The sequence below is a fragment of the Peromyscus eremicus genome, chromosome 20 (assembly GCF_949786415.1).
Source record: "Peromyscus eremicus chromosome 20, PerEre_H2_v1, whole genome shotgun sequence".
NCBI lineage: Eukaryota > Metazoa > Chordata > Mammalia > Rodentia > Cricetidae > Peromyscus > Peromyscus eremicus.
Genome location: NC_081436.1, coordinates 1,624,800 through 1,649,821, shown reverse-complemented (window position 1 = coordinate 1,649,821; position 25,022 = coordinate 1,624,800). Strand labels below are relative to the sequence as shown.

General features: G+C 52.1%; 1 protein-coding gene across 1 annotated transcript; it reads right to left on the bottom strand.

Moving 5' to 3' along the window:
* Positions 1 to 3,137: 3,137 nt before the first annotated feature.
* Positions 3,138 to 10,806, bottom strand: Krt8 (keratin 8). Its single transcript, XM_059247663.1, has 9 exons — positions 10,393 to 10,806; positions 7,833 to 8,041; positions 6,973 to 7,033; positions 6,241 to 6,336; positions 5,586 to 5,750; positions 5,123 to 5,248; positions 4,206 to 4,426; positions 4,022 to 4,080; positions 3,138 to 3,545 (listed from the first exon to the last, which is right to left on the bottom strand). Exons 1-9 carry the CDS (start codon positions 10,732 to 10,734, stop codon positions 3,355 to 3,357), a joined length of 1,470 nt encoding a protein of 489 aa, XP_059103646.1. The 5' UTR covers positions 10,735 to 10,806; the 3' UTR covers positions 3,138 to 3,354.
* Between the last annotated feature and the right edge of the window lie 14,216 nt (positions 10,807 to 25,022).

The window sequence follows — 25,022 nt, the reverse complement described above, 5'->3', positions numbered from 1 at the left end:
GTTTAAATTACGACAGGGGTGAATGTGGTTGTGCATGTAATTCCAGCATTCAGGAGGCAGAGGCAGGCAGATCTCTGTGAGTTAGGGCTATGAGATCAGCCTGGGCTACATAGCGAGCTCCAGGACAGCCAGGACTACACAGTGAGGCCTTGTCTAAAATAACAATAATAATAATAGTAGTAAAAAATAAAAAGTAGAGGCTAGAGAAATGGCTCAGTGGTTAAGAGCACTGTCTGCTTTTCCAAAGGACTTGGGTTCATTTCCCAGCACCCACAAGACAGCTCACAAATGTCTGTAACTCTTGTCCCGAAACCATTTTCTGACCTCTGCGGGTACTGGGCACATACATGGTGCACATATATGCAGGCAAACCACATAAAAATAAATTTTAAAAATGATCAAAAATAAACCAGTACATAAGTTCTGACGGGTAAAGGAGGGTAACTCCTGAGCGGTGGGTGGCCTTGCCCCGTGGTGGTGCACACGGGAGAAGACAGGGCTCCAGCATGGAAGAGTTGGACAGCCTTCCTTCAACAAACATCTAGGGTGTGGAGATCATCTGGCAACCATGAGGGAAGGCTTCTCCCAACCTGCCCATGGCCTGGCAGCAGGACCTGATAACACAGGTGGTTGGCTTAAGGACTGGGTGTGCACAACTGAAAATATTGACTTGAGGCACTGGTCGGCAAAAGGTCCCTCTCCCTGGGTTCTGATTGCCCAGAGCAATCCTGATAACTATCCTCCTGTTTCCTGGCACTCGCTTGGGCTTGTGTTTATAAACCATAATAAAACTGAATTTACCCCTAACTGTGGCAGTACCCACTTGTCACCCATTGGAGGCAGGAGGGTAGTGAGTTCAAGGCCAGTCTAGGCTACAATAAGACCCTATATTTAAAAAAGAAGGAAAAAAAGGAGTAAGAGTAACATGGAGAGAACTCAGACGGTAAAGGCCCCTGATGCCAAGGCTGCCAACCTGAATTCCACTCCCAGGACCCACAGGGCCAAGGTGAGACCAGCTCCTACAAGTCGGTCTCTGACCTCACACTCATGTACCTGTCTATACACAATAGACAAATGAGTAAATGCAGAAATACATAAACAAAATGTCAAGTTTTTAAAATACAGAGGGTTTGCCCGTGAGGTCAAGCAGGTGCTGTAAGAGTAGTCTCTTAAGCTGATTTAGGGAGAAAAAAAAGACTAAGAATTTCCCATGGAGCAATGGGGCAACCCCAAAGCAGACAGCAGACTCTGGCAGTGCTGTGGCTCTGTCCCCAACTCTAAAAGGAGATTTACTCAATGTGGCAGCATCAGAGGGGACAAAGAGACACTTGGGTCTCTCACTTCTGCTAACAGAGTTCTAAAACAAAACGCGCTGAAATCGAGAAGCTCAGGAAGCCTGGCCCAGCCACACGGGGGGAGTTTGTTTCCTGAGATTTACCATTTGTCAGACCACCTTGCAGGCAAGACTGGAGCCAAGACAAAGATGGCTGAGTGGTGGGTGGGACCACACCCTGGCCAGGACTGCCTAGCTATGCTCCGGTCCTCATCTTAAACCCAAATCTCAGGCCAGGACTCTGAAAATGGACTTGGGGCGGTCACTGTATGTCTTTGTTCCTCTTCCCAATGTGGCCATGTTGAGGATTCTTTTTTCTGTTTTTCACTATCGTTGGTTTGTTTAATTGGCTTATTAAGTAAGGACAGGTGGCCAGACCTGGCATATTGGGGCTGTGGGTGCCCAGGCTCTGACCAGCACAGTAACACAGTAATGACTGAAGTCCCTTACTATGTTAGGTTTCCTGGCCCTGGCTGAGAGCTGGATAGAGGGCTTGGAAGGACAATGCTGGCCTAAAAGCCCAGCTCCATGGGGCTAGGAAGATGGCAAAGCTGATTGATGCCAGGGACCTGGAATATAAGTCTCTAGCCACAGAGGGGCCACCCGTGAGCTTCCTGGACTAGTCTGTTCCTACTTCCTGTCCCGCGTATCTGTTTATTCTCCGTCCGTTTTCAACAGAGTTGATATAGTATAAGCCTCAGCAGTGGTGCTAAGCTCTGATGCACACCTAGCCCAGCAGCGCGCAGACCATGTGACAGCCAGAAACTCCACACTGATGGCAGTGGTGCAGGAGCTGTGGCCATGCTTCATCCGGCTGTCTCCGGCCCTAAACCTCGGGAAACTGGACAGGCGGGCAAACCCCTTTACACACTTCAAGGAGCCTATATACACCCCAAAGCACACAGTCCACCCTCCACAGGCAAACACTGGCTCCACACACACCCACTCTATCAAGCACAGCATTGAAAGGGGAGGAAAGGGTGGTGTGAAGCAATGTGGGTGGGTGTGACGGCGAAGAGCAGGGACAAACCCATGTATCAGTGCCAAGTCCTGCACTGAACTATCGTGGCATCTAGAAATTACAGGCACCACACACCCATCACTAAAAATAGACTCTGGACATCTGCAGGGATAGGAACCCAGACCTCCTAGGCCCCTGGCAAAGACATCTGGATGGACACAAGGAAGCTGTGTGTTTGCTCAAGGACAGGCTTGAGAATTGGACAGTCCTGACTTCCACGCCCAGCCCAGCCACTTTCTGTGAGTGGTCCTGATGCTGAGGTCTGGCAACAGCAGACTGACTCTCTGATAGGACCACCCCAAACCTGATTCCTTGCCAAGTGTACCGCTGCAAAGCTCAAGTGAGCCTGGATATCTGAGACTCTGCTGTAAGCTGTAAGAGGCTATGCACTGGTAAAGAGCCGTTGTGCAGAGTTAAGAGCACTGGCTACTCTGCCAGAGGTCCTGAGTTCAATTCCCAACAACTACAGGGTGGCTCACAACCTTCTGGTGCCCTTTTCTGGCCTCTAGTACGGGCATGCAGGCAGAACACTGTATACATAATAAATAAATAAATAAATAAATAAATAAATAAATAAATAAATAAATAAATAAATAAATAAAATCTTAAAAGAAGAAAAAGAAAAAAAGCCATGGTCTGTAGCCAGAGCATCAACCAAGGCACATCCTTTTGGAACAGCCTGGAGGAGACTTTCCTGCCCTGCACACCAAGCTTCCATGTCCCAGGAAGGACCCTCCTGCCCATCCCTCCCCGCCCACATACACATACACATGGCAAAGCCAGTTGATGGAGCCAGCTGAGGCTTTATTTTGGAAAATACAATTGAATTGGGTTTGGGAGGGAGGTGGGGGTCAGAGGGGTACTCCAGATGGAAGATCCTCCCTAGGTTGGCCAGAGGGCTAGGGCTGATCCTGTTCCCTGCACTCTGCCACACAGCTGTCTCCCCTGTGAGCCCTGAGCAGCTGCAGAAGCACAGGCTGGCAATGGCTCCAGCGGCCGTTCACTTGGGCAGGATATCAGAGGACTCCGACACCAGCTTCCCATCACGGGTTTCAATCTTCTTCACAACCACAGCCTTGGTGCGAGTAATCGTGCTGGAGCCTCCGAGAGAGCTGAAGCTGGGCTGGAAGGAGCTCATGCCATAGCTGAAGCCAGGGCTGGTGAGTCCCCCGTAGGCTGAGCTCAGCCCTCCTGGTCCAGGGCAAGGGAGAGAGACAGGCACGTGAGCCCAGGCTTAGGGCCCCTTCTCCCTAGTCACTCTGTGATAACCATAGATGGAGAGGCTGGCCCAGACCTGGCTGATTACTAGGTGGGTCACAACTCAGCTGTCTGGAGAAGCAGACCCAACATAGAAGAGACTTCCCTACCAGCTGCATGTGCCTGATGAGCACTCAACGGAGCCCTTCTCTCTGCTATTTGGAGAGGAATGTGAAGATTCATTAGAGCCCACAATAACACATGTAAGGAACTTAGCAAGGGCCTGGCACACAGCTAGCATCTCTGTGGGACTTTCTATTAGTGAGGATATTATTTAGGTCCTTAGTCTGTTCTCCCAAGAACAGGGATCCTGCCCCTTCCCTTTGTCAACTGCCACTGAGCACAGCCTCTTCCAGAGCCCTGACTTCCTGGGTCCTCTGCCCTCCATCCCCAACACCCAGGACACTCACCTGAGTAGCCACTGGTGGTCTTCGTATGGATACTCAGGTTCTGCATTCCAGACTCCAGCCTGTAACCAGATGCACGGATGTCAGGACCAACTCTTGGCCCTTTCTTTCCTCCCACAGCAGAACCCAAGTCCCAGGAAGGCTCCAGACAGCACCTGCCCTTCCCAGGAGAGACCTCCAGACCCACCTGCTCTCCTCGCCCTCCAGCAGCTTGCGGTAGGTGGCGATCTCGATGTCCAGCGCCAGCTTGACATTCATCAGCTCCTGGTACTCACGCAGCTGCCGGGCCATGTCCTGCTTGGCCTGCTGCAGGGCAGCCTCCAGCTGGGCCAGCTTGGCATTGGCATCCTTAATGGCCATCTCCCCACGCTGCTCGGCATCCGCAATGGCAGCCTCCAGGGATGCTTTCTGTGGGGAAGGAGACAGATAAGCAGATGGTATCTGTTATGTCTTCTCCCTAAAATCCATCCACATTGGGCTTCTTTTGTTGTCATTTGATTTAAAACCCAAGCTGGCCTAGAACTCACTATGTAGTCCAGGCTGGCCTTGAACTCACAGCAATCCTCCCGTTCTAGCCTACCGACTGTTGGAGTTACTGGCGTGCACCACCACTCCTGGTTGTATGCAGTCCTGAACCCAGGGCCTTGGGCACGCTAGGCAAGCACTTGAGCAACTTGAGCTACATGCCCAGCCCCACCCTGAGCTTCTTTGAAAGTCCCCCCTCTCCGACTTAGACCAACTCCATCCAGCCAAAAGAAAATTCTGCAGGTGACGCTGAGCAAACCTAGGAAGCAACGGGAGCTACTTCCAGGCATTTCCCGCTCACACCTCCACCTGCGGCGATGCAAGAGCTTTGCTTTATCCGGATCAGATCCCTAGCTTCTAGACTCTTCATCAAGGAGCAAAACCCAACCTTGCCCTGCGTATGGTAGACTAGAAGAGAAGGCCTTGGGGAATGGGACCTGGACTCTAGCCAACCACCCAGAGCTCTTTCCCTAGATGCTGCTCACGGCGACGCCCACAGCAGCTGAGACAGGTGACGAGAAGCTGCCCCTCCCACTCTCAACCCCAGTTCTCCCCAGTCCCACCCAAGTCCAGCAGTACCTGGCCTTTGAGAGCATCAATCTCCGCCTGCAGGCGGTTGATGTTGCGGTTCATCTCAGAGATCTCGGTCTTTGTGCGGCGTAAGTCATCCCCATGCTTCCCAGCCTGGGCCTGCAATTCCTCGTACTGCAGGGGCAAGAAGGGAAGTGAGGTTCTAGCTGGGAGAGCCCCCTCTTGGTCAAGCCACAAAAGCCTGGGTCATGTCACCCACCAACCTCCCACAGATGTGCAGAAGCATGCATAAGTATGTGCATACACACACACACACACACACACACACACAGAGAGAGAGAGAGAGAGAGAGAGAGAGAGAGAGAGAGAGAGAGAGCGAGCAATGAAGGTCCTGTTCCAGAACTCCAGGCTTCCATTCTGCAGAACCAGCCCACATGAGTTTCCCTCCTCATGATCCAGGGCACAGAATTGGCCAGGAAGGGAGGCCCAGGCTTACAACCCTGTTCTTTACCTTAATCTGGTACATGCTCTCAGCCTCAGCCCGGCTGCGGTTGGCGATGTCCTCATACTGGGCACGGACTTCAGCAATGATGCTGTCCATGTCCAGGGAGCGGCTGTTGTCCATAGACAGCACCACAGACGTGTCTGAGATCTGAGACTGCAGCTCACGGATCTCCTGTAGGGCAGGGGCGTGGTGGTAAGGTTCTGTCCCTGTACACAGGGTCCTTTGCAACATGACAAAGGAGCAAGTGAGAGCTAGGACTTAGAAACATCAAAGTTAACGGCGGAGGGAGACAGCAAGGAAAGTCTGAAGTTAGGTAAACAGGCAAGGGGAAGACCCTGTCCCCACTCTTTGCCCCAATACTAAAGCCTAGAGGCCTTCAACTCAGCGCAAAGACCAGGAACAAGGGCTCTGAGGACACTACAAGTCTGTTAGGCTGGGCTGCCACTCTGTATGAGGACCTGGGATGGGTTATTTCGCTTCTCAGAGCCCATTTCCCCATTTCAAGTAGGGGCTGCAGCCTCTACAACAATGTTAACTGGCGGCTACGGTTATCGGACCCTTGTGGAGTGGTGTGCTGGAAGACAGGGATAGACCGTCTAGGTGCCAGAGTAAGATACTGACAGGCTGGAGGACCCGCTCACTCCACCCCCGGAGAAAGTACCTCTTCATGGATCTGCCGAAGGAAGTTGATCTCATCAGTCAGCCCTTCCAGTCGGGACTCCAGCTCCACCTTGTTCATGTATGCCTCATCCACATCCTGAGGGGGAGGGGAGGGGCCGAGTTCAGTACCCAGGGGCTCCCCAACATCTGCCCATGGCCTGGACGTGTGGCTGGCCCTCCAGCCTAGCTGCTGTGTATTCCCCTGGATCGCAGCCATGAACTTTATCTCTGCTTCCTGCAGGCCCACACCCCACCCTTCCTCCTCCAGAAAGCTAAGGCTAGACCACTAACCTGGTCCAACTTGATACCTGGAATACTATCTAACTGCAGGAATCTAACTCTCTGTCTTGTCTACCTTTCTATTATGTTATCTATTATTTGCATCAGATGGCAAAAGAATTTTTCCTATTACTTAGAAAGCAATGAGGTCATCAGAAAACTCCTCATCTAAGTCCCAAAGCTCACCCTCCTGGTCTGCATGCAGGTTAGAGGACCCTCGTCTTCTTTTTTAAATTTGTTTTTATTATTTTTAATTATGTGTGTGTACGCCTATGTGGATATGCACACATGAGTTCAGGTGCCAGAGGCTGGGGCATCGGATCCCCTGGAGCTGTGGTTACAGGCGGTTGTGAGCCATTTGATGTGGGTGTTAGGAACCGAACTCAGGTCCTCTGAAGAAAGGCAAGTGCTCTAACCACTGAGCAATCTCTGCAGCCCCCCCCAAGACCCTCACCTTCTTGATGAGGACAAATTCGTTCTCCATCTCTGTACGCTTGTTGATCTCATCCTCGTACCTAGTAAGAGAAGACTTGGAGTCAGCGGGCGGAGGTGAAGACAAGGCTGCCCTGTGTCTGCTGCTGCCAGGGACGGAGCCCCACGCAGCACACGTGCAGAGAATTTCACTCCCACCCACCTTGTTTTCTGATGGGGGAAATGAATGTCTACAAAGTTTAGTTCAGAGATGTAAGGCATGAGAGGCTGGTCCTTCTGACCTCCCTACCATTTCCCTCTCCCCACACAACCTTATTCAGCCAGTGGGAAGGCCAAGAGCAGGAATGCACTCTCCAAATACACGCGAGATTTGGCGTGTTGAGAGAGTTAACATGGGGCCTGACATGGCACAGAGCACTGTCTGGAGTTCACCAGAGGCTAGATCACGGCTGTTAGTGTAAAATCGAGGACTGCTAGCTGCCTCTCTCATTTAAATGCACTTTTTTTTTTTTTTTTTAGAAAACAGAATCTCACTGTGTAGCTCTGGCTGGCCTAGAACTCACTATGAAGATCAGACTGTGTTTGCATAATCCTCCTGCCTCTGCCTCCTGAATGGAATACTCCACACGTATGCCACCATATCCAGCTTAGGTACACTATTGAAAGAGGAAATTTGTTACCCAAATCTAGACAGTCCTGGGACTGAAAGCAGGCTGACGCTATCAGCATCTTGGATGGTGAGCATAAAATAGACTGTCCCAAACAAAACTGATCATATGGCCATAGGACCAAACTGCCCACAAGCAGCGGGCAGTGGGGACTTGGGCCTCTGTCTCAAAATGTGTGGCAAGGTGAGCAGACTTCATTTGGGGAGAGGCTCACTTATTCTTGAAGTCCTCCACCAGGCCCTGCATGTTGCCAAGCTCTGCCTCCAGCTTCAGTTTCTCCTGGCCCAGGGTTTCCAGCTGCCGTCGCAGGTTGTTGATATAGCTCTCAAACATGTTGTCCATGTTGCTCCTCGACGTCTTCTGCTGCTGCAGCAGGCTCCACTTGGTCTCCAGCATCTTGTTCTGCTGCTCCAGGAAGCGCACCTGGGGGGGGGGGCACAGCAAAAGGTCCACATCAGGCTAGGGTCAGGGTCTAGAGGAAACGAGCGCTGTCTTCTCCCCTGAGCAAGGGGGTCACCTATGACCCGGGGAACAGCAGTGAGACGGTGACATCTGGAGCCATGTCCCACCTATGACCTGGGGAATAGCACAGACGGTGACATCTGGAATCGTGTCCCTCTAGCACTTGGAACGGGAAAGGCCAACGCTGTACCTGCAGCACAGATCTTATTTGCATAGACTATACATCACAGATCAATAAAAAAAAAAAAAAGCCCCACTTTTATATACCTATGAGAAGGGGATAGATTATTCACATCAGATAATATCAGTCTTCATTTGGAGGGACCTTAAAGAAAGGCCCTGGAAATTTGTTTGTTTGTTTGTTTGTTTGTTTGTTGAGACAGGGTTTCTCTGGGTAGCTTTGGCACCTTTCCTGGAACTCACTCTGTAGCCCAGGCTGGCCTCAAACTCACAGAAATTAGCCTGCCTCTACCTCCCGAGTGCTGGGATTAAAGGTATACACCACCCCCGCCCAGCAGGCCCTGGAACTTTAGGGAACTTTCTCCCTGAGGCCCAGAGTGGTTACTAAGGCTTCTAGGTCAATGCTGCAGCTAACTCGAGCTGTGTAACTTGGTCTGGATCTCTCTAACCTTGAAAAAGCCTCCAGAAGCTTGGGTGGGTGCTTTAGGGAGTTCCTTCTCCACACAGAGCCCACTTTTAGCAGAGGAAGAAGTAAGAGAAGGCAGATCTGTCTCCTTCCCACCCTGCAGCCCCAAACGTTGAGATTCACAGATTCTGGCGTCTCCACACCCTCTTGCCCAGTTTCCACAGCCCTTCCCTCCCACCATAAACACAGAACTCACATCTTAGAACATGCAATCCAAGACATGGTACAGGAGGAACTCTTTCATACGTCTAATAGAATGCTCCAAAGGAGGGAAATGCATTTTGTGCACTCAGCCTGAAGCTGTAACTTTTTAAACTTGGGGGGGGGGGGTGGTGAACAATCGGATTACTTTCCCACCACCAATGAGACAGATCCTTTCTTCACCGTAATTACTAAAAATAAAAATAAACAAGTAGCCCCAGTGGTTCAACCATTTCATTCTAATGGAATGCTGAATTTGGGCCAGGCGCTGCTAAACTTCCCCGCTGTGTGAGCTGAGCAGGCAGAAACTGATTTAGAGCCTGTCCATTTTACAGATGAGGAAGTCAAATTGACAACATGGCCCATCCCAGGAAACTGTGGGGCCCTGTAACCAGAAGTCACACTCCTCCACGCCTGCACCGACTGCTCTCCGTCAGGTCGCAATGAGAAGCTAGGGGCCCTCACAGCAGCTGGCAAGCCCTCGTGAGAAGGGCAGGCGCTCCTGGGGCCTCCGACTCCACGGGCTCATCTGCCCCGTGTTTTCCCTCCTCCGGTTCCCGCGCGGCCTCTTAGGAGCCAGTCAGCAGAAAGGGCCAATCGTCCTGGGGCCACGAAGGCCACCTAGCCACAGGACTGCAAAATCTGGCCTGGCTCTGGACTTGCGAAGGAACCAGGCGATTGGGGCGGAGCCAGGGTAGGAAGCCGAAAAGGGGTACAAGGGCCAAGCAGGCAGATGGGCGTGGGCAGGCCGACGCTATCTGGGGCCATAAACTCCGGTTTTAACAGGTCGTGAAACTGGGGCGGAGTGTCCAACGCCCGCAGACTTTGAATCCCGCACGGGCTTTCCCGAGGCGGAGCCCCGCGACTCCCCCCGACGCCGGAGCTCCTCCTGGTGGACGGGCACAGCCGAGACGCCGCCGACCTCCGCCCTGGCTCCGCAGCGGCCCCGCCCACACTGAGCGAGCAGGGCAGGGGCCAAGCAGTGACTCAGCCTGAGCCCCACACTCCGTCCCCGGACACCAAAGACCACCATCTGCCTTTGCCGGGTTCAATCGAGACACCTGCGACCTTCTAGGATCCTACCCAACCCTTCATTATTTAACAGGAAGAAAGAAAAACGCACCAGGGCACCAAGAGAAAATCTTGGGGCGGTGCGAGGGCGGGGGGGGGGGGGGGAGGTTTCCCTGCCACCAGAGAGCCGCCGAGCGACAGTAAAGGCTCCAGGCCCGCCAGTGGATAGGCAGGTCAGAACGCAGATTCCGGTGAGGGAGTGCAAGAGGATTTAGTCACAAGCACTTCAGACCCTCTCCACCCAAACCGAAGTGTATGAGAGAACCTGGAAGGGAGTGTGGCCAGGATGGGTAGGGCACAGCAGAAGCTCGTGGGGGCTAGAGATGTGCCCATCCTCTGTGACGGCAGAAGAAAGGGCTCGGGACAGCTTAGTCGGGCAGAGGGGGTTTCTCACCTTGTCAATGAAGGAGGCGAACTTGTTGTTAAGGGATTTGATCTGCTCCTTCTCCTGGGTGCGCACGGCCTGGATGTTGGGGTCCACCTCCAGCTTCAAGGGGCTCAGCAGGCTTTGGTTCACCGTGACTGCCGTGATACCCCCTACACCAGCCCCGCCGCCGAAGCCTCCCAGACCCATACTGGTGCCTAGGCTTCCCCGGAAGCTGCTGCCGCTGCCCACCCGGGAAAAGCTGGAAGAGCTGATGCGCGCACCGGGCGCACTCGTGTACGAGCGGCTGCTGAAGGCCCGGGGGCCGGAGGTGGACACCTTGTAGGACTTCTGGGTCACCCTGATGGACATGGTGAAGTCTGGAGTGATGGCAGTACGCTGAAGGCAGAGGTTCAAGAGCGAGCGAGCAGCTGCTTCTAGGCCGGGGGACAGCGCCCAGCCCTTTATAAAGGAGAGCCCAGCCCCAGGGGAGGGAAAAAGACCTCTTACCTGAGTGGCTAGACACTGAGAGGGCAGGGCCTAACCCAACGTCTGCTACCTCCGGGCAGGACTCAGGTGAGGGCAGCAGAGAGCTGCTCCCACCCAGGATCCCTCTCCAACCCCACCCTAAAAATCCAGGAGAGAGCAGTTGAGCTCCTATGAGACCAGGAAGTAAGCCTGGGGTCTCCCATCACTGGGATCTAGGCGTCTTGTCTCCTGCCTTCTGTGAGAACTACTGGGGGGAGTCTGGGTGGAAAGGGTTCCCTGGCATTTGGGGTCTTAAAAAAAAAAAAAAAAGCAGGGTCTTGTGTCAGCCAGGCTGCTTGAACTCACTGTGCCACCAAAGCTGGTACCTGCCTTTACCACCCCAGCACTGAGGTTCTGGGTTTGTGGGTGGGTGTACCCTATCACGTCTGGCTGGTCTCTTCTACTTCCTCAAAGAAACACTCCTTTAGGTGGGGCTAGCCAATCTGGCCAGCAGGACCCTTCCATCCCCTGTTCCAGGCTCCTGTTTGCCCTGTCTGTCCAGGGTACAGCCACCACCACCCTGCTCCCCTACCTGCACCACATCCTGCAAACCCCAGGCTGCCAAAAGGGGCTGAGAAGATGCTGGCGGCCTAAATGAATAAACACATGCTTCTAGCTGTCCTCTCACTGGGTGCAAGGTAAAGAGAAACCAAACACAGCTCTTCTTCTGGACACAGCCCAGTAGTCTTCTCTCCTGTCAAGACCCCAGAATTCCCCAGGCCAGGCAGAGCACTGTAGGCCTCAAGGAATAGCAAAAGAACGAAGAACAGAGGCCAAGGCAGAAAGGGGGGACCCCAGAGAAGAGGAGAGGCATTGGGGTCTTGGTTGTTGCTGCTTCTTTGGGAATGAACACCTTCCCGAGGCTCCCAGTGCAGTAAGTCATGGGAAGTAAGACAAAGTGGTGAGTGGGACAGGATGGCGCGGCTGGGCTGGCCCAGCCATCCGGACCCCCCTCCGCTTCCCCAGCCCCCCCAAGCGGCCAGGCATGACCAGGGAGGCATCCTTTCCCTGCACCTGTCTCTCTGAACTCATTACCCCAGTACCAGAGTGAGTCAGGAGAGCAGGTTGGGGCACAGCATGCACCTGTGGGAGGTTGGAGACAGGGGAGCCGAGCAAGGCCCTCCAGGCCTGGGTGGGGCGGGCTGTGGCGGGCTGTGGCGGGCTGTGGCGGGCTGAAGGCAAGAGGTTTGGGTCCCGAAGGCAAAGATTCCACCTGCAATTAAATTACCTGATGGGCTGGGCTCTCTGGAAGGTACTGCGGGGTGTGTGTGGGGATTGGGTGGGACTTAACCAGAGAAACCAAAAGATGACAGGTATCCGAATCCCCTGGGGGACAGGGTAGATGGCAGACACACACACCCCAAAACCAGGGAAAGGGGCAAACACCCTCTAGAACAGTCTATGGACTGCTCCCCTTCTCCAGGAGAAACACCCAAGACCCCCGAAGGATAGGCACATATAGGCCCCTACCAAAAGGGGCAGAGACCCAGAAGTCCTCTCCTAGACACAACCAGACAAGTTCCTTTTACAACACACACACACACACACACACACACACACACACACACACAATCTGAGGTCACTTCCAGAAAGGCCAGTCTAGAAATCCCAAAGGGCACACAATGACCATGTCCCTTCCTTGCATGTCTTTTGCCTCTAGCCCAGCCTTCAGGTCCCCAGCCTTGGGCTTCCAGCAGGCTAGCAGGAGGGAAATCCAGTTAGAGCCTGTTCACACCAGGCAACCCCTCACAGCCCCTGAAACAGCACTCCATTTTTAAGGTGGAAGCTGATTTGGGTGTGTGTTCACCGCCCTCTCTCCAACACGGGCCCACACCCAGCAAGACTGGTGACTTTTCCCAGCAAACCACAGGGAGGGAGCCGGGGCTGGTGCCAAGCCAGTGAGAGAAAACGGAAGGAGAAAAGGAAGGGCTGGTCAGACAGGTATGGCAGCCCCAGGGAGGGACAGCCAGCTCTCCCTTTCTTCCCTTCCCCCACACTGTTTCTGGAGGGACCCAAAGGGAGAACGCTCCGAAGGAACTGAATTAGACAACTCAGGCAGCATAAAAGCTAGCCACCCAGCACACATCCTGAAATCTCAGCTTCCTCCACCCTAGCCACCTGATTCCTTGGTCCTAGGGGTGTCTCCTAAGGTGAGGGCAAAGGGGCAGTCAATGGAAAGGTCCCCGAGCTGTGCAGACGAAAGCATCAACCCAAAGCTCACAGAGGAGGTGCCCCTCACTCCTGGGCCAGAAACATATCTCTTGTCAACTCCCTGTTATTGCCCAGAGACCCCAACCAACCCCTCCCAACATGGCCCCTGCTCATCAAGAGAGGCCAGAGCTGCTCTCTCCAGTGGCTTCTGCCTAGAACTTCCCCAGGGTAGAGGTAGAAGGGAAAGGCCCCAGGGACTAGGGCCAAGTGGTCAGAGGAGAAAGAACCAGCCTGGGGCAGCCACGGGTACAACTCCTTGTAAGGCATTCTCTGGCCACTGTGGTCACAGCAGCCTGTTCAACAAAAGGGAGACACATGCTTGTGGTGAGAGGTGAGTGAGCCCTGCACAAAGGCTCCACTCTCATCTGCCTTTCCTGGAGAGCTAAGGGGGAAAGGAGGAAGCTTTCTCCCCCTCTTAAGACCCAGCTCTCTCCTGCCTCTGCACACATACGTACTAATAAATAAATGTCGTTTTAAAAATACAATTTTCGAAAAAAGAGAGAAAGATTCGTGGCTAAGAATGTAGCTCAACTGTTTGCCTAGCATGCCAAGAAACCCTGGGTTTGGTGCCAGCACCACATAAACAGGGTGTGGTGGTCCACGCCTGTAATCCCAACACTTGGGAGGTGGGGGCAGGAAGAGCAGGAGTTCAGGGTCATCCTCAGCTACATTTTGAGTTTAAGGCCAACCTGAGGTATAAGAGACCCTATCTCGGAGGGGGAGGGAAGGGGGGACACAGAGGCATAAATGAGCTCCACGTAAGGAGCGGCTAAGTCTGTAGGCCAGGCCTGGGACGAGGAGCAGAAGGAGAAGAAAAAGCTGTCCCTGCACCGGGGTGATGTCCTGAAAGCGCCAGATTCACTCTGAACAATGGAATCATTTTAAATATTGATAAGCAGCAGCATATAAATACCTGGGGGTACACTGAGGCAGCTGAACCATTTAAATAGGAAGCCACAGATGGCGTGGACAGCCATCTGCAAGCCGCAGGATGAGTAATAGAGTTAATTGCTGGCTCTGTGCTGTGTGCCTCAAGGTGAAACTGTTCATCACCTGTGCCTGACAAATAGAGACACAAAGGACGGGCAAGTGTTCCCTCACGGAGCCACAGCCCCGGCTTCTCTTCAGTCCCTTGTATTTTGAGATAGTCTCACTAAGTTGCTGGTGCTGGCCTGAACTTACTCTGGCATCCAGTTTGCTCTTATCACCTTCCCGCCTCAGCCTTCCAGACAGACGGGAGGGACTACAGACCACCAGGCATGGCTGATTGGTATTTTTTTTTCTTTTTTTCTTCATGGTAGGTCACGGCTCTGATGATAGAAACCTCAGGATGAGAATGGACTGACTACCCAGAAGAGAAGTAAGCAAGCTCAGGAAGTGTTCTTCTAGTACAGTCCCAATGACACTTATACAGCACCAGAAGATGCCTTATAATAGCCAGGTAGTGGTGGTGCACGCCTTTAATCCTAGCACTGAGAGACAGAGGCAGACAGATCTCTGAGTTTGAGGCAGCCTGGTCTACATAGTGAGTTCCAGGACAGCCAGGAAACCCTGTCTCAAAAACAAAACAAAACAACAACAACAAAAACCAAAAACCAAGCCTTATAATATTATAAATATCACTTACTTTTCCTAATAATGCTATAAAATAGGTAGAAGGAGAAAACTGACTCCCACAAGTTGTCCTCTGTCCTTCACAGGCATACCATGGCATGTGCACACACACACACACACACACACACACACACACACACACACACACGCACACACGCGCACGCATGCACGCACGCACATGCACACAAATAAATAAATTTAAAGAAACATACCCAAAGTCATACAGCTGTGTGGCTCTGTCTCCTTGCTCAGAGAGAGCTATGACATGCTCTCCGTAGGGTGATAAAGAACAAGGTAAGTTGTACAAGAGTTTAACAGAGGGAGATAGGCACCCAGAAGGGCAGGGTCTAAGGAGAGACTGTGAACAGCCATAGTTGATGGGAAGAACAGTGGTGTTGGGCCCAAGAAAGCTGGAGGACCCTGTGTTGGGTGAGGTGGCCAAGCATCCTTCTTCACACTGTTGCTGCTTGTGGCCCACTTGGTCCACAATGAAAACTTCCAAGTTTCCATTTGGCCCTCTCCTCCTTCCCCCAGTCCCTTGGAACATCCCAGGACCCTCCTTTAGAGGGAGTCTTTTGTAGTTGGAAAAACATCTTCCAATCATTCCTCTAAACACCTATGATTCACGGGCTGGCTAAGAATCTGTGACTGCCCAGCTATCCCATAACTTGCTGGGGCACCCCAGTCAGGACCCAGGAAGCTAACAAGTCAGATGCAAATGCTTCTGGCCCTGGATGTTCTGGGCTACTCAAGAGACACTTGGGGCCAGGGTTGTTCAGTTGGAAGAGTGCCTGCCCAGTACTCACGGAAGTCCCACTCCCAGTACCACATAAACTAAGCATGGTAGTGCACACCTATAATCTTATCTCTTGGAGGCAGATACAAGAGGATCAGAAGTTCACGGTCATCTTCAGCAACATAGAAAGTTCAGGATCAGCCTGGACTATATGGTAAGCTCTGGACCAATGGCCTGTCCCCAGGTAAAGAGAAGGGTCTGTTCCTGCTTTCCAGGGACACAGGATCAGTGATATTTCCATAGCTGACATAAAGGAGGAAGCCTCTGGGCCCAGAGCCCTGAAAAGACAATGACAGTGTGGCCTTTGGGAGGTGTCCTAGCCTTGATGTCTCAGTCCACTGCGGCTGGCAGAGGCCATCACCAACCTTCCCTACAGTCGGGTCATATGTGAAATGGCCATTTGTGGATGGCAGGATGGAGAACAGAAGGGTTTTGATAGGGGGGAGGGGGGTGGGTAGGAAGAACAGAATCGAGACCAGAGAGCAAGAAGACAGAGAGGCCGGGCGGTGGTGCACACATCTTTAATCCCAGCACTCGGAGGCAGAGACAGGCGGATCTCTGTGAGTTCGAGGCCAGCCTGGGCTACAGAGTGAGTTCCTGGAAAGGCACAAAGCTACACAGAGAAACCCTGTCTCGAAAAACCAAAAAGAAAAAGAAGAACAAGAACAAGAACAAGAACAAGACAGAGGGGCTTTGGGATACACACTGAATGGCCATTGTGTACATGGTCAGAAGCCACTCAGCACAGCCATGCCGTCAGACACCCTGGCCAGGAGGCTGGCTTAGGGAGATCGCTCTGGTTTGTGTAGTGAGGCGTAGAAGGATTAGAAAGCAAAGAAACAGCCAGAGCGGGGCTGCCTTGGAAACAAGGCTGGTGATCAAGGGCCCAGGTCTGAGCTGGAGGCCACAAATACCCATTTATCACAAGCGCTTTAGTAAATCACCAGCCATAAAAGCAACCACAGCCTTGGAGAGGAAAGGCTGAGGGAGTCTACTCAAAAGGGAGTGCCCCAAGGGCAGCCCTGCCCACCAGTCCATCTGCTTGGGTAGAGGGAAGAAAGGCCTCTGATCTGGGGAACTCTCCCAGTGCCCCCATAGGTCCCACCTGTCAGTTTCCTCCTGTGATAGTCACGGGTGTGTCTAAATTGCCTCTGAGAGTTCCAGCTTCACCAACATCAACAAAAGTTTTATGAGTTTTGGATATCTAAGGAATTTGGCTTTGGTCATTGGAAAGCAATGAGGATTTTTAGTTGGGTGGAGCTGATGATAATAGACAGGCTGTTTGGGTTTTTGTTTTTTTGTTTTGTTTTGTTTTTTTTAGTAATAGTAGTATTCCAGTGTGTAGTGTGTAGTGTGTGTGTGTGTGTGTGTGTGTGTGTGTGTGTGTGTGACAAAGGGACTATGTGGTCAAGCTGAGGTTGCACAGCATGTGGGTGAGCTGCTGAAGATGTGTGTGGCGGTCATGGGGAAACTGTATGGAGTCTCTTCTCTCTTCCACTTTTATGTGGATTCTGGAGATTGAACTGAGGTCACCAGGCTTGTGCAGCAAATGGCTTTTCTGGCTGAGCCATCCTGCTGGCCAGCCAGGCAGGTGGCTTAGAGCAAGTGCTTTTGGAAGTATGAATACATATGAATGCAAAGCTGGGCAGGACCTCGGGTTCTCTCCCAGAAAAGCAACTCACATGCCACACACCTCAACTATACCTCAGAGCCCCTCCATCCCCTCCTATACACACACACACACACACACACACACACACACACACCCTCAACTGTACCTCAGAGCCCCTCCATCCCCTCCTATACACACTCACACACACACACACACACACACAACCTCAACTGTACCTCAGAGCCCCTCCATCCCCTCCTATACACACTCACACACACACCCTCAACTGTACCTCAGAGCCCCTCCATCCCCTCCTATACACACTCACACACACACACACACACACAACCTCAACTGTACCTCAGAGCCCCTCCATCCCCTCCTATACACACACACACACACACACACACACACACATACACAACCTCAACTGTACCTCAGAGCCCCTCCATCCCCTCCTATACACACTCACACACACACACACAACCTCAACTGTACCTCAGAGCCCCTCCATCCTATACACACACACACACACACACACACACACACACACACACACACACACGAGTTCTGTCCTCTCCCATACATGTGGCCCACCCATATACTCCGAGGAGCACAGCTACCTCACACCCCCATGATGCAGATAAGCATGAGTATGTGTACCTTTCCTCCCTCCCGGCCACTCACCATCTCAGACACATAAATACTGCCTTCCTATACCTATCACATGTGCGTACACACTGCAGCAGCAGCACATAAGACAGATGTCCAACACACAACACAAGCTATAGCTCTAGGCTCTTGACAGCAAATGACTGATACCCAGTCAACCCAGCTTCAGCATGTAAGGTCATTTATTTGTTCTCACAGTTGGCTCGTACTCTAGCCGAAGGGGCTCAATGGTTGTTTTCCTCTCTTTTGGTCTCCTCAAAGACCATCAGGCCATCTCCAGGCTGTGACAAGGAGGGACACCACCAAGGGAGTGCTTATTTCCAGATGCTTCCAGCTGAAGTTCCAAGGGCGACTCTCCTTGGGCTGGCAGGTCACACGCCTATCTCTGAACCAAGCCTTCGGTTGGGAGAGCAATAAAATGCTATCATTTGAGCTAGATAGAACACATGCTGAGCCCCTGGAAAAGGGGGAAGGATCAGGACCACTCAAACTAGTGGAAGGAGGGAAAAGAGATGATTCACCAAAAAGACATGGGGGAGATTCGGGGCGGGCGAAAAACAACAGATGTTCATTACAGGCACCAACCCAAGTGTACACAGATGTTCATTACAGGCACCAACCCAAGTGTACACAGATAGAGATGTGGAAGCCCAGAGATCATGAAGATATCAGCATACACAGTGAGCCAGTCTCTGGTGCCTTGCCAACAAAATACTGATTTTGGATAAAAAAAGGATTAAGACATGTGTCTTAGAACTTTGGGGGCAAGGAGACCCTTGACCAAACTGAATTTAGAAAGAAAAAACAAAAAAATTTAGAAAAAAAAGACTCGGTAACACAGGCTGGTTTGAAACTTGGTATGTAGTCCCTGCTGGCCTTGAACACGTAGCAATCCTCCAGCTTCAGCTTCCTCTCCCAGGTGCTCTGAATGCAGGCGTGTTCTACCATACCCAGCTTAGAAAAGTAAGGGTTAAGGCTGGAGGTAAAGTACTTGTCTTCACTGAAAAGTCCTAGGCTCAATCCCCAGCATCACAAAAACAAAAACAGAGGCACGAGACATACCTTTAATCCCAGCACTCTGAGGCAGAGGCAGGTGGATCTCTGTGAGTCCAAAGCTAGCCTGGTCTACAAAGCAAGTTCCAGGACAGCCAAGGCTATGTAGAGAGACACTGTCTTAAAGAAAAAAAAAAAAAAAAAAAAAAAAAAAAACAAGAACAAAATTCAGAAACCCAAAAACAAGGTGGATGGAAAGATCTGGAATTGTAAAAAGCCATTGGGTGAGCACAGAATCCTTAGGGAAGAGTAGAGCAGCTAGATGGTGTGTCCAAGTATATCCAGTAGTTCACAGAGGCCAGTGACGGTGACCTATTTTTCTCCCCTGCTGATCATGCCACACTGGAAAACAGTGGCACTTTTTTTTTTGCAGGGGGAGGAGCGTGCTGAGCATCAGTCTCAGGACTTAGGACATGCTGAGCCTCTGCTCTACCACAGAGCTATGTCCCCAGCCCCTCAGCTCTTGTCTGATTTTTACAACTGGCCTGAAGAAGCGGGCAGTGAATAAAAGGTGTCTAGGATACATTGTACACTTAAGCTCACATAACTGAGACAGGGGGATGACCTGTCAGACTCCTCACTTAGGGGAAATGTCCCTGCCTTTTCTCAAAACTTCTGCTGTGGCTAGCTAGGACCAAGACTCTGAGGACAGGTGCGATCTGAAGGATTTCTTGTGTGAAGTTGAGCAGGTTACTTAACCTCTCTGAGATTCCTTTTCATCAACCGGAAATGTGCACAGCACATCCTTCAGAGAGCAAATAAGAACAACGGTCCATCCGGGCACAAGAGTAGGTTTCAGTTCACATTAGCTTAACCGTTACCACCTCGGCATGCAGCAGCTTCTTGGGGACGAACCAGTGTCTCCTCTGCAGCACCTGCTGGGCAACAAGAGATGGATGAAGGAAAGCGTTTGCGGTGAGGGTTGAGAGCACCTAAAAGGAGGTGGCAATTGGGGTGATAAGGAGGATCCCACAGGGCTGTGACGAGGAGATAATAGGCAAAAATCCACCTCCATGCAAAACTGATGTTTGCAAATCCAGTTCCTAGGGAGCAAGCCATGCAAACCATGTCCTGCCTGCTGACCCTTGCCCCTGCCGGTGGTGAAGGTAGTTCTGAAGGGGGACAGGAGACTGACAGTGATGGTCCTCATTTATTCAGCTCCTCCTAAGTGTCACAGTGTCATAGTCCTTACGTACATTACTTATAACCATAAAATAGCCAGTGAGGAAGGCAGCATTCCCATTTGCAGATAAGAACAGTAAAGCTCAAAATTCCTCCGGCCAAAGTAATACAGTCAGAGCCTAGGCCCACAACCAGGTTTCCAAAGGCTAAGTGTGCTTTTCTTCAGGGGTTCTGCTTCAGACACTTGCCCAATTCTGCCCTTTAAAACAAGCAATAGTCGGGGCTGGAGAGATGACTCAGCGGTTAAGAGCACTGGCTGCTCATCCCAGCACCCACATGGCAGCATACAACTGTCTGTAACTCCAAGATCTGACACCCTTATACACACATTCAGGCAAAAACACCAATGCACACAAAATAAATAAAATTTGAAAGAATGAGAAGAAGAAGAAAAAGAAGAAGAAGAAGAAGGAGGAGGAGGAGGAGGAGGAGGAGGAGAAGAAGAAGAAGAAGAAGAAGAAGAAGAAGAAGAAGAAGAAGAAGAAGAAGAAGAAGAAGAAGAAGAAGAAGCAGCAATAGTAGGGCTGGGAAGGTGGTTCAGAAGGTAGAGATGCCCACTGCCAAGCCTGATGACAGATCAGCAGGCCCCACATGGTAGAAAAAGAGAACTAATTCCGTAAGTCCCAGGGTACATGTGTGCTCTCATGCACACACATGCACACCTAGAAATAAATGTCAATAAAAAATAAAGTAATAAGGGGGAAATGCAATACTTGTCAATGATGCAAAAGACACACTCTCAAGTCCTAGCCATACAGAGCCAGTCCAGTCGTGCAGTCACTGTCCACTGAGCCTCTAAGCTCTTCTGCCCACCGAGGCTTCCAGCAGGCTGGAGGGAGCTCTGCCCAGCGCTCTGGAATGCTACGTTCAACAGAAACCATGACTATCTTGCAAACTGCATACCTATAGTATTAGAAAACGCCTCGCTGAACTCCAGAACACGCACGCTGAGTGGATCCAAAGGCTGACTTGGCCTTCTCTACCGTGAGATAAAACAGGACAGACAGGGCCAGGAATATAGCTCAGTGGTAGAATTCTTCCTAACCTGAAGGTGGGTTTCATCCCTACCTGGGGGGATGGAGGGAAGAAAGGAGGAAGAGAGGGAGAAAGGAGGAGAGAGGAGTCTAGCTAAAGAAAGATGTGACCTGCTACCTACTAGCCTTTAACCCACCTATCTTCCAGATTCCCCGTCTCTAAGGGCCAAGATAACTCCAAATGCACACACAGTGACCCATTCATAGGTCTTAAAGAAAAATCTGTTGACTTAGACAGTGAGATTGGACTGGGTTAGGGCCAGCCTAAGCCAGTTTAGCCTCTGGGACTTGTTAGGCATGCTTCCATAGCAACACAACTCACTGTGCAGTTTCTGCATTCCTGACAGAACTGTGACATCCAGTTCCCATCACCCACCCTCTCTCTTCCTCATAGCCTCTCCTGGTTCCCCAGGTGACATCCAGGGGACACTCAGAGTTGCTAGTGACAGAAAAGCAGCTTGAGGAACCCAGAAAGCATCGGGAAAGCCCCAACGGGAGAAGGGAGGGGACTCTTAACTCCCAGACCAGTGTTCCCTCACTCAGAAGCCTCCAGCTGTACCTCCCCAGTTTCTTGGGCATCTTCCTGGACCTGTGGGCACACGGCACCAGTGTCTTCCACACCCAGTCATTCCCTACTCCCCTGTGGCCTGACCCTGTCCCTTCGGACTGACAGCTCCTCATGAAAACTCCACCGCTGCAGTTCTAGGGCCCAGAGACCCTACTCCCACCCTCCCACCTACCCATTCCTCTAGCTTGACCCTGCCCACAGCCGCCTCCAGAAAGCCTCCAGCATGGGCTCCCTCTGGCCCTCCAGCCTGGAGCCTCCACTGTGTAGCCTTGGCTTCCACAGGACATCAAGAGAGCTGGACATGGGTCCAGGCACCCCGTGGCCTAGGGTTCTCTTGGGGTAGTAATCCGTACAGAAAATGAGAAATAAGCAGAACATGCACCTTCGAGCTGAGGAATCTGAGTGTGGTGGTTAAAAATATAGCAAATATAGTGAACGCCAGATCTGGGCCCTGTTTCCTCCGCCCCAGGCACTCCCTGCACCATAGCTGCTTATAACCCATTAAAACCTCTCAGCTAAAACTAGAAGGACGTACAAACAGCCTACTTTTTCCACATGAGGCTGTAGAGGAGTGGAAACTGGAGACATTCCCTGAGGCCACAGAGCACACTGTACCTGGGCAGAACCACAGCTCTTTGGCTCCAGCACCTCAGCCGGGCCCCCTCTTCTCTGACCAGGCAGGATTACAGATTCTCCTACAAGCACCCAGGCTCTGCCTCTGAGCAGCCAGTACCTCTGACAAGGAGAAGGTTTCCAGAGACTGGGCAGGTAGCCCCCAGAGCCTTAGCATAGGTGAGGCAGGAACACACACTTCACTCTGCCCTTGACCCCCCAACTTCTGCAAATCCCCACCACCACCACCACACACTTCCAAAGAACACTAGGATTTGTGGTTAAAATCCACTTGTTATCAGGGTTATGACTCAAATTAAACAAAATTCCAGGCAGGAAGATGACTCAGCGGGTAGAGGCATTGCCACCAAGCCCGAAGACCTGAGTTTGATCCCTGGGTCCTACCGAGTGGAAGAAGAAAGCCCTCCTCAAGTTGTCCTCTGACCTTTACAAGCACACCGTGACGTTGGTGTGTATATACACGTTAATTAGTTAATTAATTAGTTAAATTATAGTGCCAGGAGTGGTAGTGCATGCCTTTAATCCCAGCAATAGGGAGGCATAGGCCAGCCTGGTCTATAGAGCATGACAGGCTAGCCAAGGCTACCTCGTGGAAACCCAGTCTACTTTCTCAGTGCGCTGGTATCCTGTGACCTCAGCAGAGGCCTTTCTCCTACTAAGCACCGAAAAGGAGCAAAAGGCTGGAATAAGGAAAGGTCTTCCTAACCAAGCTCTGTCAGAACTGAGAGGAGGGACCTGGAAGGGAAGCGAGAGTCTAGTTAGTATCAGGCCTGCCCAGAAGCCAAACACATGGTGGGTAGGACAAGCCCCTACAGGACAGGGCCTGGGGACCGAGAGAGGTGACCTCCAGAGACTGAGAAGCTCAGTCGGCTTCTGAAAACAGCTGTAGACGGTCTGAATTCCTGGGGAAGCCTGAGTAAGCCATCTCCCTACTCCGCCGGTGGAATGCAGCTGGGTGGCCTGTATGCTGGGCTTTACCCAAGCAGGAGCGGTACAGAACCATAAACCTTATCTCCCAGGCTCCTCTGAGGTTCCAGGAGCTCAGGCTGAGTCAGAGCCCAAGGCTGGGGCCTGAGGCACACCTGACTCACTGCCGGATGTGTGGTCATTCTGAAATGAAACGGGAGCAGAGGGGACCCGCCTCTCTGCACAGTGGGGTGAAGAGGTGGACCAGGTGATTGATTCTCATGAAGGCTATGGGCCCAGAATCTTACCAGCCAGCCCTAAGCCAAAATTCCCCTCCCAGGAAAGCTAGGCACAAACTGTCTCTCAATTTTCCCTCTGTTCTAAGATCTAGAGTTAACACCCAGTTGTTAATGGGACCCAGTGGCTTCTCTTTCTATAAGTTACAAAACCGACTTAGGAGACAGGAGCAGGGTTGGGGACAAAGGGACAGTCTACTGCCGGGTTCGTGCCCCCTGTCACGCCTCCACCCTAAGCAGACCTGGGGGGTGGGAGGGGGCGGAGAAGGGAGAGAAAAGAGGCTCTGTTCTCTGGTTCCTGGTGTCCCTGAGAAATTCTCCAGCCCCCTGCCAAGCTCTCCTCCCTCCCTTGCAGGCCAGTGAGGCCGGCCAGTCAGGGATTCAGGGCTTAATCGGCCCCTCTCTGCAGGTGGTATCGATGACATCACTGTCCTCTCGGGGAGACACACTTTCCTCTGCCAGGTAAGGAAATGTTCCCGTCTCCTCCTCCCCCACGATTTCGTCCTCTGCCAGTGCTCAGGCAGGCCAGTCTTCTACAAACACTGCTTTGATCCTGTCATGCCCCAGCCCCGAGCTTCCCATCACATTCTGAATAAAGGTCACGTCTCTCATCTGTCCGCTGAGGCTGAGTCTTGCCCACCTGGCACTGGCTGCCACTCCGAGCCCGCCTCCCAGGGCCGTGCCCGCCTCCCAGGGCCGTGCCCGCCTCCCAGGGCCGTGCCCTCCCTCATACCGTGCCTCCTGGCCACCTGCACCTGCTGCTGAACCCTGACCCTCCCTGCCAGCTCCACACACCCCACTCACTCAGCAAACATTTGCTGAATGAACACTACACGGCAATCCCTCCTCCCAGTAGCCAGAGAGAAGCCACCCCTAGACACCCACACACACACACACACACAGGCCTGTGGCACCCCTGGACTGGGTGTCACTTGCTGTGGGCATAACTGAGCCCTGCACACTGACTGTAAACCCGATCCAAGCGTGGACTGTGCACTGAGGGGCGTTTTCTGTTTGTCCCACCGGATACTCGAGATGACCTTGAGAGTTTAATATACTATCCTTATTTACGTGTGAGGAACCCAGGACTCTGAGAAGCAATCCACGCTGTGAATAGAGGTTAGGGCTCAAGTAGGGCTTGGGGGTCTACGTCCACGGCTCTCACCTTCCTCAAAACACTGCCACGTTCCCTTCAGTAGAGTGAGTGTGTGAGCCAGCTCTGCCCAGACAAGTCCTGTTCTCTGCCTTCCTCCCTGCCTCCTCGCCCTTACTCTGGATCCAAGAACGTGGAGGATAGAAAGAAATGAGCTGTGACTGTCCCTCTTGGATCGCAGGGATAACAGCTGAGGCCTGGGTAGCAGGGCAGAAGCCTTCACCCCCACCCACTACCTGTTCTGATAGCCCCCAAGTGAGTTCCAGCTCTTCTCTCCTGCCCTTCCCAACTCTAGTAGGACACAGGCTGGGTGAGGGGGCAGCAGGCCAGACAGAAGAAAGAAAAAAACAACCAAAAATGGTAAGGGGCCAAAATGCAGTGACTCACCCTCGTTAGGCCTCC

Coding starts and splice junctions, on each gene's coding strand:
- Krt8 (XM_059247663.1), bottom strand. CDS start 10,734: ATGTCCATCAGGGTGACCCAGAAGTCCTACAAGGTGTCCACCTCCGGC. Junction 4,427..5,122: donor TTGATGCTCTCAAAGGCCAG/GTACTGCTGGAC, acceptor CCTTCCCCACAG/AAAGCATCCCTGGAGGCTGC. Junction 3,546..4,021: donor GACCACCAGTGGCTACTCAG/GTGAGTGTCCTG, acceptor GCCCTGGACCAG/GAGGGCTGAGCTCAGCCTAC.